The sequence below is a fragment of the Ochotona princeps genome, chromosome 13 (genome assembly GCF_030435755.1).
Source record: "Ochotona princeps isolate mOchPri1 chromosome 13, mOchPri1.hap1, whole genome shotgun sequence".
Taxonomy (NCBI): domain Eukaryota; kingdom Metazoa; phylum Chordata; class Mammalia; order Lagomorpha; family Ochotonidae; genus Ochotona; species Ochotona princeps.
Genome location: NC_080844.1, coordinates 46,161,193 through 46,176,112, shown reverse-complemented (window position 1 = coordinate 46,176,112; position 14,920 = coordinate 46,161,193). Strand labels below are relative to the sequence as shown.

General features: G+C 53.1%; 1 protein-coding gene across 8 annotated transcripts in view; it reads right to left on the bottom strand.

Annotated features, from left to right (window-relative positions):
• Positions 1-367: 367 nt before the first annotated feature.
• PAX2 (paired box 2) overlaps positions 368-14,920 on the bottom strand; it is a 76,645-nt gene continuing 62,092 nt past the window's right edge. For 4 of the 8 annotated variants that reach the window (XM_058671255.1, XM_004579958.4, XM_058671256.1 and 1 more), the window contains 3 exons: positions 3,387-3,488; positions 1,213-1,299; positions 368-798 (listed from right to left, as the gene is read on the bottom strand). In XM_058671255.1, coding sequence (XP_058527238.1) covers positions 722-798; positions 1,213-1,299; positions 3,387-3,488 — 266 coding nt within the window. In that variant the 3' untranslated portion in view covers positions 368-721. The remainder of the gene's footprint in view (positions 799-1,212; positions 1,300-3,386; positions 3,489-14,920) is intronic. The other 4 variants (XM_004579955.3, XM_058671257.1, XM_058671254.1 and 1 more) reach the window with 1 other exon arrangement.

Genomic DNA, 14,920 nt, shown 5'->3' with positions numbered 1-14,920 from the left:
GGCCGGCTGTCGGGTCCCAAATTGGGAAGACCCGATGTCCCCACAGCTCGACCCTGGAGCGCGACCCCCACCACGCCGATGTTCCACCTTCGCGGGGCAGCTCCCCCCAACACCCAACCCCAGGCAGGCGGTGCGGGGTCGGGACAGTCCGGTTGGCGCAGGGTGTAAACCAGGTTGAGCGAGAGTTCAGCATGGGGGACTGTTCCCTCCAGTGCGTAAAGTCTTTTTGTCTTTCATTTCCTCTGCCCAGCTCCCCCAGCAGAGCCTCCTGGGCGCCCGAGCTGGGCTGCTCCGAGGCTTGGTCGCGCTGCGGTCCGTGCTGATTGTGTGTCACAGAAATGTAGCCGGCGTGCGGGCGATGGTGGACGGGTCGGCCAGCTCCGGGGACCCACCCAGGGCGAGCTGGGCTGGGGGTCCCTCCTCCAGGCGCCGCACAGTCCAGACAGGCGGGGAGGCGCGGCGGGCGGGGATGGGGGCTGCGGGCCCAGGGCCTGAGCGTCCCACCCGCGACTCCACCCGTCCTGTCCAGCCTTCCACCCGGGTGACGTGAAGGGCTGTGCTGGGGAATAGGGGGCATCTTTGGGGTCAGGATGGGGCTTGGGCGGCGGCCGGGAGGTGTCATGTCGCGTGGGTCCTCCCTGCCTCCGGGGCGGGCAGTCAGACAGGGACGATGTGGAGGCCGAAGCTGTCGGCCTGCAGCTTGATGTGGTCCCCGCGGTAACTAGTGGCGGTCATAGGCAGCGGCAGCAGCGGCAGGGGCGGAGCCCCGGGGGGCGGCACTATAATAATAAGGGGAACCTGGAAGTTAACACAGGAGAAGAATGGGCTGGGTGAGAGGACAAACAGAAAAAAAAAAAAAAAAAAAAAAAAAAAGGAAAGAAAGGCAAAAAAGCAAAGACCTCCCCAGGCTGGGGGCCGGCCAGATTCTGGCAGGAAGGCCTGGGCTGGGCCGCAGGGGCAGGGGGGGAGAGGGCAAAAAGGATGGGTGTAGCCCAGCTGTGTACTCTGTGAGGGATCTAAGGGCGGCTTGGAGCCCTCCAGCGACCCGGGAGGGTGAGGAAGGGACGGGAGGGAGGCACTGAGAGGAACTCAGGAGCCTGTGCCTGGTCTGGCCTTGTCCATCTCCCCCCAAATCGGATCACCAAGGGAGTTAGGATCCCTGTCCAGAGACAGCCCTGCTGAGCTGGCTGGCTTCAAGGTGGCATTACTCACTTAGTAAGGCGGGGTTGCTGAATCTCCAAGCCTCATTGTAGGCGGTGTACTGGGGGTGGCTGTAAGGGTTGCCGGAGAATTCGCTCCCTGCGAGAGGTGAGGTAGCGGAGATCAGGCCCTGGGCATCTGACCAGCTGGGCCAGCAGCCTCCCAACCATCACCCTACCTCCACCCTGACCTGTCCGGGGACATAGAGGGCTGTCCCTGGGGACTGCTGGACAGAGGTGGGGCCATTCCCACAGCTGCATGGGGGAAGAGGCAGGAAGTGCCCACACATCTTGCGCACACCAGTGTGGAGGGGCTTGCAGATGATACTGACCTGGGGAATGGGGGCTTCCAGGATAGCAGGAAGGATCCCTTAGGATTCCCCAACACTGTCTCCCTGCTGCACTGGAGGCCAAGGGCCATTGTAATGGACAGACTGTTTTTAGGAGACAGAGCCCCATGGGGGTGGCAGTGGAGGAGGGTGGCAGAGAAAAGCTCTGGGGACAGTTTGTCCCAGAAAGCTCTAAGAGTGGCATCTCAGTGTGGTGCCAGAACATGAGGTGGGGGACTCTGCTGGGGAACACGCCCCTCCCTCCTTTTTCTCCAGAGGTTCAACACGTGGGCTACCCAGCCCGCGGAGGAGGTGGTCAGGTACAGGTGGGACTGCCCACGGGTCTGCCAGCGGTGAGCCCAGGACCCCGTGGGCTGGGAGCCTTCGGAAGCTGTCCCTCTTCCTCTGGCAGGAGAAAGGGCAGGCCTGGGGGTTTCCCCTCGCCCTTGCTCCTGTGTGATGACCCCAGACTGTTTACAGTGATCCCTAACCGCGGGTTAAGTAGAGGAGAAGGGGCCCCTCTTGGAGCTAGAGCTGGGTGGGGGTGGGGGATGCAGCCACTGGAAAGCCTGTTTATTGACGAGGAGGGAAAGCATGCGTGCAGCAGGATAATGAGCTTCTGAGCTCAACTGTGACCAAGAGGAACTGAGCTATCTCCTTCCCCATCGCTAATGAAACAAGTGTAATTTCCTCATCAGCACTAGATTCTGTTTAACGACTCCCCCCTTGCCACCATGAGCTCTCTGCGGCTCCCCTCTTCCCCACCTCCCTCCAGACTCCCCACATCCCTTTCCTTCCCCTCCCCCAGACCTCCTCTAACATCCACCTGCTCATGGCTGGGACCTTTCCCCAAGGAACCAAACCTAAGACAATGCTTCTCCCTTCCCTCCCCCAGAGCTGGACAGGAACCCTTCCACCCTCACCTCTGCCTCTCCCTTCCACCTCTGTTCTCCAGGGTGCCCTACCCCAGTCTTCCTCTTTGTCCTCCTCCCTTCCCCAAGCTCTTGTTACCCAGCGCTGTCTCTGGATAGATGGGGACAGTAATCCTCTTCTAGCCACTTCTTCTTCCCCCTACCAATGAGACGTGAACTTGAAGGAAACAGCATGTTACAAAGGGGGCCAGGGAATGGGCACAGGCCAAGAGACTCATGCCCTCCTTAAGGCAAGAGCTGTTTGGTATTTGTGTTGATAGGAACTCAGGGTAGCACAGTGTCTAGCAGCGGTCACCAGATCCAGCCCCTGCTTCCCTGGTCCTTACTGTCCAAACCCAACTCCCCTCAGACCAGGGCTGGTCTTTGAAGAGCCCTGGAGGCTTCTAGCTTGCCTCGAACTCCTGCCTCAGCTTGCCCTCTGTGCCTCTTAGGAACCGGCTACCTCCTCCCTCTCAGTTGGGGTTACTCTCAACATTGGTCTTCTCTATGACTTGCTGTGGACCAGGGTGGCTTTGTCTGAGTGACTGACATGCTCCTGGAAATGGTACTTGGCTCCAAGTTTCCATGGAAACCAGGGCAGGCTGTTCCAAGCAGTGTCAGCTGACTGGGGTGGGCTGGGGGTGCTGAGGGTACAGCTGAGGCTGCATTCTCCTGGGGCACAGGTGGGGGTGGGGGTGGTCACAGGGGATGGGTCATGATCTGAAGTGGGGTGCACATAAGCACACCTCGGTCAGCTTCCTCCCTGGCTTGCTCATGAGGGGCTGGCTAACAGTGGCCTTGAGGGAGAGAGGATGGGTCAGGGGTGGCTTGTGGGGACAGGCAATTGGATCTCCCTCCACCCACAGACTACAGACCAATCAGCAGCTCACCGGCGCTTTAAGCTGCTGCCCCCAGCTAGTGTAGGCAGCTGTAGCATTGTCACCTACCAGGCACCATTCCTGCCAGGGTGGACGTGGGGTAGCTTCCCTGGCCAGTGGGGGGCACATGAGGGGGGTAACCAGGCAGAGTGGTGCTCGCCATGTCACGACCTGGAAAGACACAAAGGGGAAGGAGTGAGGCCTGGAGGAGAGAGGCCTGCTCTTCCTCATGCCGGGGTGGGTACTCCATGCACAGGAGGCTCTTGGAGCAGGAGGGGCTCGGTGCAGGTGTGTAGAGGGGCAGGTGCACAGCCAGGTGTGCCTGTGCTTGCACGGGAGCTCACGACCCCAACATCTGTGTCTAGGATGGGCTGTGTACGTGGGAGTACCTCTGTCCTGTGTAATAACCTTCATCTCTGAGCCCTGGTGTGTATCTGCTCCTGCCTGGCTCGCTCTCCACTCTCCATGCCCCGAGAGAGACAGGAGGGGCAGGCCGTTTGGCCCTTCCTCTGCAGGATGTTTAGCGGTGGTTTCTCTAGTTGTCCCACAGGCCTCTCGTCTTTCTAACCTTTGCCCTCACACCCCATCTTTACTTCAGACCTGGAGGACACCCTGCCACTGCTGAAGGAGCTGATGAGCATTCCTTGCCTCCTCAAGTGCAGCTGGCAGATGCGGAGGGCAGGGGAGAACTGGCCAGTGGGGCTCTTCTGCTGTTTGTGTCTATGGCATTTTCAGTGGCAAAAACCTATCACTAAAGTCAAGCAGGAGCCCACAGTGCCAGTGGCCCGGATGCATTCCAATGAGCAGAACCTGCCTTTTCACCAGCTGCTGGACCTCGGTGCCTGGATGCCTTCATGAACCAGAGCCTGGGGTGGGGTGGAGCTCTCCTTGCCGTCATTCCTGAGCACAGGCATAACAGGTCAGAACTGGGGAGATGCCCCTGGTCCAGGACATTTCCTCTGTAACACGGTTGCGTGAGACCTGCTTCCCTTCCTTCCTTGCTCCCTCACCGCTCATCACTACGATGGGGACATCACCTCTCTCTGCAATTGAGCATGCTGTACAATCACTAGTGACAATAGCTTTGCCTTCTTCCCTCTTCTACAAAATAGAGACCACTCTGTCCTTTCCTGGGCCCCATTTGTCTCCTCCAGGTTCCCCTGGTGCTCCTCGCCCACCAGTGCTGTGCTGCCCCCTAATGCCTCTGTCCAGTCCTGGGAGGCAAGGCATGGCTGCAGGAAGTCAGAAAACAACACACACCCTGCCCCCTTCACTTCGGTCATTGGTTGGGCTCATCCTCCTGCTGGCTGTTCCCAGGCAGCTTTCTCTCTTTGCCACTATGACCTTGAGGTTGACTTCTCCTTTGATATTCCCCCACTTCCCTGACTCCTGCTTCCCTGGACACAGAGCTGCAGCTCAGGCTTTGGCATTTGCAGCCTTCTGCTGGGCATGCCCGTCAGTGGACTGTTCACTGTCACCATCCACTGTCACCACAAACCCAGAGGAATCTAGGCAGAGCCCAACAACCCTCCTCATCAGAACCTTCTTCCTTCCCCTCTATAAGAAGCCAGTCATGGGAGTGCCATCAGTTCTCCTGAGCAACACCTGTTACATTTGCCGCAGTGTCATCTCACATAGCACAGCTCCCTGGCACCCAGTTGGTTTGCTACTGTTTACTTCCTTCCTCCATCCCTCCCTCTCTTCTTTGCTTGCTTGCTTGCTTGCTTCATTCCTTCCTTCTTGTAACATTCTCGCCCTGCCTGTCTATCCCAAATGTGGTCGCTGGGCCAGTCCTCTTGAAGCACTACTTCCATCACACTCTTTCTCCTATAAAAACCATCAATGATCCCCTCTCATCTATAGTTTGGGTTGAAACTGCAGACTTTCCAAGACACATCCCATTGCACTCTCCCCCCTCTACTTTCTCAGTTCTGGTTCTCACCCCTCCTGGGTTAGTGGGACTACTCTCACCAGCTTGTATGTTGTGAAACCTCGGGGACTTTTTTTTTTCTTGTTTGTTCACATGTTTCCCCTACTTTCTCCAACCTCATGCCTCAAAATCTCTCCCATTCTACCCAACAAGGAAGTCTCTCTGTTCTGTACTTCTACAGCATCTGTCCCCCAGGTTTACCTTGGCCTTGTATTTGGTAGCATGTCAGTCCCATTGTTTCACAGCGTGACTTGCTCCCTCCTACAGTTCCTAAGTACACTGACAGCAGGGCCTGTCTGCTGCTCTGTCCTTGTAATGGAGAACATGAGAGAGGCTCAGATTCTTGCTGAGTGATTCTCTACCACATTACCTCCAATTTCTGTGGATTATAATTTTAAAAATTCAAAAAATATATGTTGGTCTTCCCAAAATGGTAAAGTCTGGGACAAATTATAGATATTTGAATATGTTAGTTCTTTTTAAAAATTAGAGTATCATTAGCTCTATTTAAAAAAAAAAATTTATGTGGGCCCAGCAGCGTGGCCTAGCGGCTAAAGTCCCCGCCTTGAAAGCCCCAGGATCCCATATGGGCGCCGGTTCTAATCCCGGCAGCTCCACTTCCCGTCCACCTCCCTGCTTGTGGCCTGGGAAAGCAGTCGAGGACAGCCCAATGCATTGGGACACTGCACCCATGTGGGAGACCCGGAAGAGGTTCCAGGTTCCCGGCATCGGATCGGTGCGCACCGGCCCGTTGCGGGTCACTTGGGGAGTGAATCATCAGAGGAAAGATCTTCCTCTCTGTCTCTCCTCCTCTGTATATCTGGCTGTAATAAAATGAATAAATCTTTAAAAAAAGTTTATGTATTGGAAAGTGAGAAATACAGAGAGGAGGAGAACTGGAAAGGAAGTGGGGCTGCTGGGACACAAGCTGGCACTCATATGGGATCCTGGCGTGTGCAAGGCGAGGATCTAGACACTAGGCTACTGTGCCGGGCCCATCATTAGCTCTTAAATTTGTATCTTATAGGATATATAAAATGTGTCTACTTTATAGAAATTTAAAAAATGTGAAACAACAACAAAAACAATGTAGAGGCTGACACTGTGGCACAGCCTTTGAGGCCAGTATCTGTTACGGGCATTGGTTTGTGTACTGGGTGCTCCACTTCCAATCCAGCACCCTGCTGATGCACCTGAGAAAAGCAGCAGAAGATGGCTCAAGTGCTTGAGCACCTACCCCCATGTGGAACAGCTGTAGTTCCTGGCTCCTGGCCTCAGCCTGGCCCAGCCCTGGACATTGCTGGGAAGTGAACCTGTGGAGAGAAGCACTCACTTTCTCTCAAAAAGGGAGGTTGGGGGACTAAAAACAATTTAAACAAGATTTTGAATGCCTGTAGAGTGATGAAAGATTTATCATAAGGGTCCTATATTGTTGTTACTCAGGTTTCTCATGCCAGGGAACGGTGTTTTTCTGTACCTAATACTCAAGAACAATCAGAAGGGAATTTCCAAACAACAGATCACTCTCTGAGAGATGGAGGAAAGACTGGTGTGGCTTCCTCTCCTTGACTTCTATTGCCAATAAAAGGCTCACTCCTCCTGACTGTCTCTCAGTGGAGTGAATCCCAGGCGAATGAAGACAGCATGGCATCATTGGTTCCTAAAGAGATGAATACTATAGCACTTATTCATTTAGGGCCCAAGATAGAAGAGAGAGAAGAAGTGGCGGTTTGGAAGCTAGAAAGAGAAACTCAGGTCTTCCTGGCCCTGTGATCTTTAGTATAGATCTGCAAGACAGCCAGGAAAAGATGTATGCCTCTCTCTTAACAAAAGAGAGATATAGATGCATTTGAATCCCAGTGTATTCAGAACCTGTCAAACACTAGTATCCTTCATGATGTTGGGTTTTGTCATGCCATCCCTTTGCCAGCCACAGGACAGCACAGAGGGGAAGCTGCTGCCAGCTCACCTGGAGCCCCTCGTCACTGCACAGTTTTATTGCCACCGGCTTCCTCTCTGCAAAAAACAGTGGAGTCAACTTTCAGAGGTTAGAAATTTTTGCAGGCTAAATTCTGGCAATTGAAAGGCATTGATTCAAGAACGTGGGAAGCACCAGGCAGAGATTCAGGAGGAAATAGGTGGCCCACACCGAGAAGCAAGCACGCATGCTTCCCATGTTCCTCCTCTGACATCGATATCACCGCCAAGAGGACCCGTGCAGGACCCCTGAGCCAACAGAGGTGCAAGCCTCTGTATGCAGAGCATTCTGAATGGCTTCACTAGTGTACAGGTGACACCTGAAGAGCAGGAAAAACAGACCCAACTCTGGCCAGAGCCATATATTCATCTGCAACATTACTGTCAATAATGGAAAACATATAGACTGCACTTACTAGGCCCAGAGTAATTTGCCCAGCAGTATTCTCTGCATGAGCCCCTTAGTAGGGGAACAGCAGTAGGGAATGAGGTCTGTGTGGGGAAGAATCAATAGAGTGCCGAGCCCTGCAGCAATACGGGTGGACAAACACTGAGCAGAGACAGACTCTGTAACCGTGAGCCGGCAAGGCCACTGTTTTCTCACAAACAAGCAAATGCACAGAAACAGCAGCAAACAGCTGCACGGCACAACACATTCATTACAACCCAGGTGCCAGAAGCCAGCGTGACGGGTCCATTGGCTAATCCTTTACCTATAAGCGCCAGCATCTCATATGGATACCAGTTCATGTCTGGACTGCTCTACTTCCCATCCAGATCCCTGGTTATGGCCTGGGAAAGCAGTGGAGGATGGCCAAAAGCCTTAAAATCCTGTACCCATGTGAGAGACCCAGGAGACGCTCCTGGCTACAAATGGGCTTGGCTTTGGCCATTAAAATAAATACATTCTGAGTCCAGCACAATGACTTAATTGGCAAATTCTCCCCCTTCCAGCGCTGGCATCCATATGGCCACCAATGTCCTGGCTGTTCTACTTCCTATACAACTCCCTGCTTGTGGCCTGGGAAAGCAGCAGAGGATGGTCCAAAACCTTGGGACCTGTGTGGGAGACCTGGAAGAAGCTTCTGGCTCCTGGCTTCAGATTGGCTCAGTTTCAGCCATTGCAGCCACTTGGGGAATAAATCAGCAGAGGGAAAATTTGTCTCTCTGTAAATTTGCCTTTCCACTAAAAAAAAATAAATATTTTTAAAAATAATTCTTAAAAAAAATAAACTATGTGCCATCCGGCAGAAGGCAGGGAGTAGTGAAGTCTTTGCTTTGCTCACTGACAATGTCACTACCATGAAAACAACACCAGATTGAATCCCTCACAGCCCACACCCTGTTTTTTTACCACGAGAAGATGGACATTCCATGTCGGTGGCCTTTTCCAAGACGACACAGGTGGGAAGAGCCTGCCAGGTGGTCAGTCTAATTTCCTTATTTCACCAGTGAGACACCGGAAGCACACAGAGGGGTGGGAGTGGCAGGGGCGTGCTTTCCCATGGCTCCACAGCTCATAAAGGACAGAGCCAACGCTTGAAGCCTCGCTTATGCCACATGGCCTTCTCATGACACTGTGGAACCAGAGGTGCCCCACTACGCCCTACCGCTGAGGAGCCAAGGAAAAGATAGAGAAGCAACCTGACATCTCCTCAGGTCACAGCAAGCGTTCAGATGAGGCAAGAGAAAAAGGACACAAAGAACGGAACACTGACACGGAAAGGCAGTAGCAAAGCTCGCTGGAGAAAGCTTTTCATTTCCTCTGAGAATGTTCTGCTGCGCAGAGGCACTTCACGACACAGTAGTAGCCGAGACTCTCAAAGTCTCCAGAAGTGTTGGAAGCACTGTACTTGATGAGGATGTCTTCCCTGCTCAACTGCAGAAGTCCCTGAAGATTCTAAAGCCAATTTCTACAGCAATCACCACCTTGGAATCAGACAGTGTGCTTTTGTCAGGCGTTCCTTACCAAATGGGCCAGAGCAAATCAACAGCTCGGGAGGACCCCAGTGCAGCAACTCTCCCAAGCGCAGGGAGGAGCCAAGCAGAGGGCTTGATTAAGAATTCTGCAAAATGTGGCCACCAGATTATCCATCTCCTTGGTCGGGTTTAAGATCCGTGGGCAGAGTTGTGCTTCACCTTGCACCAGAACCAGTTGGTGTGCAGCTTCTACCAGACCCTAGGCACTGTACTTAATATTCTGAGGGTATTTATTTCATTTAACCTTCCCATCAGCTCTGTGATGGTGTTCTGTTACTAACCTCCATTTTAGGGTTGAGAATCTGTAACTCAGAGGAGTCAAGTCTAAGATTTTACAGCTAGCACATCCCAAAATCTACAGAACTATGGAACAAACGATGCATCTGGGAATGGATTCTGTAACATTTTCAGACAATGCTAGCCCCCGTGGGCACTGGGCTGAGTGGTGAAGTCACTGGTTGGGAGGCCGTGTCCCTTGTTAGAGGGTCTGAGTTCCACTCCTGTCTCTGGCTCCCTACTCCAGCTTCCTGCTAACAGTAACCCTGGGAGGTGCGGGGGATGGCTCCAATAGTTGGATTCCTACCACCTATGCGGGACACCCAGATTACACTGCATTTCTCTTTCTGCCTCTCAAATAAATAAAAATTAGAACACAATTCTGTAGACCTGGAAAACAGATAGGGACTTGGACTAGGAAAGTCACATGGGATCCTGCAAAGCTTCATCCTTTCTGCGGCGGAGCACCTTGCTGCTTCTTGCTTGTGGCATCCTCAGCTTCCTGCATGTCTCACAAAGGAGGGTTCTGAATTGGGTTCAGTGAGCCCATAGGACCAAGTGACAGAGCACTTTAGGAGAAAAAGGGAAACTACACACAATGTGCTCTATGCATTGTATATGCATATCTTTTGGGGTATATAGCTTTTATCATATTCTCAAATTCATGACTCAAAAATGGATAAGCACCATTTAGAAAAAAATTAAGAGAACCTCTGATTTGCTGGTGACACTTTGAATCACATCAATAAGCAAGATGATTCAAGAAGCAGTGAGGCAACATTGGAAGCAGTAGAGGGGCTGGCTTTGGGTATAGGAGAACATTAGCATTCCGAAGACCAAGGCAGTAATAAAGAGGAAGTTACCGAAGAAGCAGAAACCACCGCCCGCCTCGGTGCCAACCACAAGACTTATTAGACACAGATTTATACAGCAAAAGTGGTATTCACCAAGTTTAGAGCGGCTTTTCCACAGCATCTTTCTGCAAAAATGAGCTCTTTTGCTAACCACTTGACACTCAAGAAGACCCTAAGGCCAGAACACATCACTATTGTTTTACTATCTTATCCTCAAGTTTTGTCTGCTTCTTATAAGGTAGTGGAGATAAAGACATTAGCGTTCCTCACATTTGCCGAATGTGCCTGCGTTTGACACAAGCATTTATAGACGAAGAAGAGGATGGTTATTAAGTTGGCAACTGCCGCCTGCACAAACTGCACCTCCACGCCTACTGTGCCAAGATGGCCCCTTGATGATCAATTGGGCTGACGCATGATGCACCAATGCAGCGAACTTCACATCTATAAAAGGAGCTTTGAAAGGACAGAAAAAGAGTTCTCTACAGACTGTCTTGTATCTGATTTCACAGGTTTCTCGATTCTGCCTTTGGGGCATAGGGGCTGTGTTAAGTTCCCCAGCCCTAGATGCTGTCTCGGCCTTGTGCTTAGCTGCTCCTGATTCCAGTAGAGGGGGCTGTGCCCACAGCTCAGTGTGGCCGCTCTCCTAGCTGGTTTTGCCACCTACTGACTTTTTATCCCGGGGTGCCCTACGCAGGGGTCCTGCCTGGACTCTGCAAGATTTGCACCTGGGTAGCCAACCATGTGGGCATAGGCACCATGCTGTCCCCATCAGCACTATGCAGCCTACTGGCCTAGGAGTCTGCGGGGGGGCAGCTACTTTCCAGCCCAACTGGACGGTGGCTAGGGATGTCAGCTGGGGATCTTGGAATAAGACTGGGAGTGTTGGGAAAATCCCATAGTCCAAGATCTGGGAGGGGATGTGGCTGCCTTCTAGCCCAGTGCTCTCATTTCTAGTAGAGAAAACCAAGGTGCTCCCAGGTTGTATCGCCCTGCTGCCTTCTCTGGCTGGAGGCAGGAGTCTGGCTGGCATTAGCACTCTGTGCAGGCTGGGCTCAGAGTGGGCCAGCTCCTGTGTTGAATGGGCAGAGGTTAAGCCTGTTTGCACAATCTCTCGATACGCCAGGGCCCCCAGTTCCTCTCTGGCTTTATTTTCTTCTCTGAGAGTACTGGCTGTCAGCTCTAATCCTTCTGAGCGCACAGCGTTTTTCAGGCGCTCTTTGTAAGTGAAACCCTAATCCCAAGGAAAACGGCCACTTAAGCTGCAGGCGCCTTAGGCTGCTCTCCGAGCCGAGTGGCTGCAGGATTTCCTCTGCCCAGCCCACCGCCAGCCCAGCCACCGCAGGCAGGATTCCTGATGTGACAGCGAGAGCTTGCCTCTGCCTTAGTGCTGGGGAAGAAAGCCCTGACTCGGTTGTCCTGAGGCTAAAAGAGAGTGGAGGAAGGAGGGAGGGACTCTGACCACCAGGGGAGGGGTGTGTGTGTGTGTGTATGTGTGTGTGTGTGTGGTCTCCCTTTGGGGGTGTGGCTAGCTCTCAGGTCTGGACCTGCTGACTGTGAGGTCCCCTGGGCATTTCCAAACCACTTGTCCCAATATGCACCTGTGACATTCAAGGGCACTGGGCGCTATAAGGGTCTCTGGTCATTCAGGAAAGGTTGGCTTAACTGACTCTATTAAGCTAACCTTTCCTTAAAAAACATGTCACATCATGGTGTAAATGAGCTTAGTATTGTGGTCCACTTTTTGGAGAACTGCAGTAAGGATACCTCCAAATCCCTGGGAATAACACCTTGAGCAGCCAGAAGGCTCCCTCCAGCCCAGCTAACCATGGCAGCCATGTCCAGCCTTCTCCACCAGGCAGCCCCTCTGTCAGGCTGGAGTTGGCTCCTGCTCACACTTGAAATAAACATCACCCGACTTCTTGAAAACATTTTGATTTTGATCCAGACAAGCCTGTGATCGCTAAGCAAGTTGGTGAGCCTATCCTGCAGAGGGACAAGCGCCGTCCACTTGGTGTGTTCAGCCTTTTGGATCTCTGGGATGCAGGGCAGAGGTGAGGAGAAGCAGAATCCTAGTCATGAACTAAATTTGAGCTCAGCTTAGATGACCACAGAATGACACAGTTGGTAAGATGCCTCCAGATTTTTGCTCCTCAAGACTTTTCTCCTCTCTGCACCCCACCAACTTCTACCATGATACCCTCCCTGCAGAGGACAGCCCCTCGCCTCCAGCACGGCTGGTGGGCATAGGCGTGGCCAGGGGGTAAGGGCTGCAGAGGCAGCTGCTCAGCTGTTCTGCTCACTTTGGCCAGACCCTCTAAGCCCTGGTGTGGATCACTGCATCTTCTTTTCAACATCCCATCCTCAAGAGGCTGAATGGATGCAGGACAGGCAGGAGGCCTGTTGCAATGATAGGCTAGGCTGCAGGCCCTGGGCACATGTATATCTATCACTGTCTCATCGCTATGGAAATGCCCCATAATTAAATCAGAGCTGAGGTCCCACAGCTCACAGTCCTTGGGGATGGGGTTGGAGGTCTGGAGGACACCAGCCTTTCTTCTTGGGGCCTTCTCAACCCACAGGGAAGCTCTGGGCCTGTGGGAATGTGCGGAAGCCCTCGGTCTGACTGGGCGCAGAGCTCCATGCTGGGCTGCTGTGCTGCCCAAAGCTGCCCTTGTCTCCTCCATTCTGGGCAGGAGAGGAGCTCTGGTGTCTGTGCCTTAAATTCCTGCAGCCCATCAGGGACTTGGGGGCCCAGACAAGCCTCTGTCAGGTCTCCTCCCCTAAGGACTGGCCAAGGGCTGGGCCATTTGTTTTATGGAAGGAAGCCTGGGAAGGGTGTTGTTAACCACAGGAAAGAGGCGGTCCCTGGCAGTTCTGGGGACTCTCTAAGGAGGAGGTGGAGGAGGATTTTTCCCAGGGTCCACACCTCCACCTGCCTAGAAACTCCTTCACTGACCACTTCGGAGCTGGGCAAAGAAGTAGAGCTACTAAACAGCCAGCAACCTCGGCCCCCCGAAGTTGAGCCCACACTGCTCTGCAGGGCATCCAGGCCTCCATGATCAGCCCTGCTGCTCAGCCTTGAACTTCAGCTCACCGACCTGCTCTGCACGTCCCTCCTAGGCAGCACCCTGCCCTCTCCCTTAAATGGGGCTTCCTCATCCAGGCACCAGGAAGAATTCTCCCAGACTCTGAAACAGAATCACCTCCTGCTACCAGGGCGAGGAAGCCGATCAGGATCCCCTGGCCCACCCTGCGCCACTCGAGAGCAAGAATTGCTCCTGTGCCCAGCTCTCTACCGTGCAGACGTTAGCTAACAGACTCTAGAAGCTGGGACGAGCCAGGAACAGCCTCTACTTCCAGAGCTGCCTCACAGGGCTTCTAGACCCCCAAACAATAAATTTCAGGGCTGAGCATCATTCTTTGCCCTTTTTGTGCTCCATTCTCCCAGCAGTGATGGGCGAAGGGCCTGGGGGATCAGGATCTGGGATGAAGTTAAAACCATCCTCGTGGCTCTCTGAGGCTGCGCATGCTGAGTATGCTTACTGAGCACCTGTACTTGGATTGTTTGGCTAACCCCAGTTGTTGGGGTGCCCACTGACTCACCCCTGCCATGGTGCACACTCACATAATTGTGTGTCTTCTTAGAGTGAGTGCATTTTTATCTTTTCCCCTGGGGGAATCCTGTGGTACCCTAGGCTGCAGAACATCCCCACAGAGGATCTGTTGCTGTTTCTGCTGGCTTTTGGCTTAGCATGGGTTTTGTCATGTACATACATACCACAGTATAAATTTGCACCTGGGGCTCAGTGCTGTTTTCATGTCCCAGCTGCTCCACTTCCCATACAGGTCCCTGCTTATGGCCTGGGACAGCAGTAGAGGATGGCTCAAAGCCTTGGGACACTGCACCCATGTGGGAGATCTGGAAGAGGCTTTTGACTTCAGCTCAGCTCAGCTCAGCTCAGCTCAGCTCTAGCCACTGCAGTCATTTGGGGAGCAAATCAGTGGATGAAAGATCTTTCTGTCTCCTTCTCTCTGTGAATCTGCCTTTCACTAAAAATAAATAAATCTTTAAAAAAACTAAATTTCCACCTGGATCCAGGGTCGGGTTGGGGAGGTCTGTTTCTCCCAGCTTCTCCCTCCCCTACTTTCCTGGGCCACAGGGATGAGTCTGTGTATGTCCATTTCTGGGCCAGCACTGTCCCTGTTCTGGTCCCAGTTTTATGCGGAGCACTTCTCACTGCCAACTTCCTGCTTCTCGGGGGCCTGAGGTCCTGTTTCCCACCTGTAGTCACAACACTGACATCCCCAATTAGGGCTGGCCTCCTGTGTGCCAGCCTCAATCTCTCACAGGTGCAGTTCTTCCAGCAGACCCTCAGCCTACCTGGGCTCTGCTATGGGAAGCTTGCTCGCTCCTTCATGTGGGCTTGGATCTGGCCAAGAGCATTCAGAAATGCCCAGGAGCATCTCCAGCAGCACTGGGAATGCTGGCTGCATCTCTATAAGTGCCTCTCTCACTATGGACTCCAGCAGCTGAGCCAAGCACTTGGAGGAAGGGGTGTGGCAGGGACTGCTGGGAGAGACAC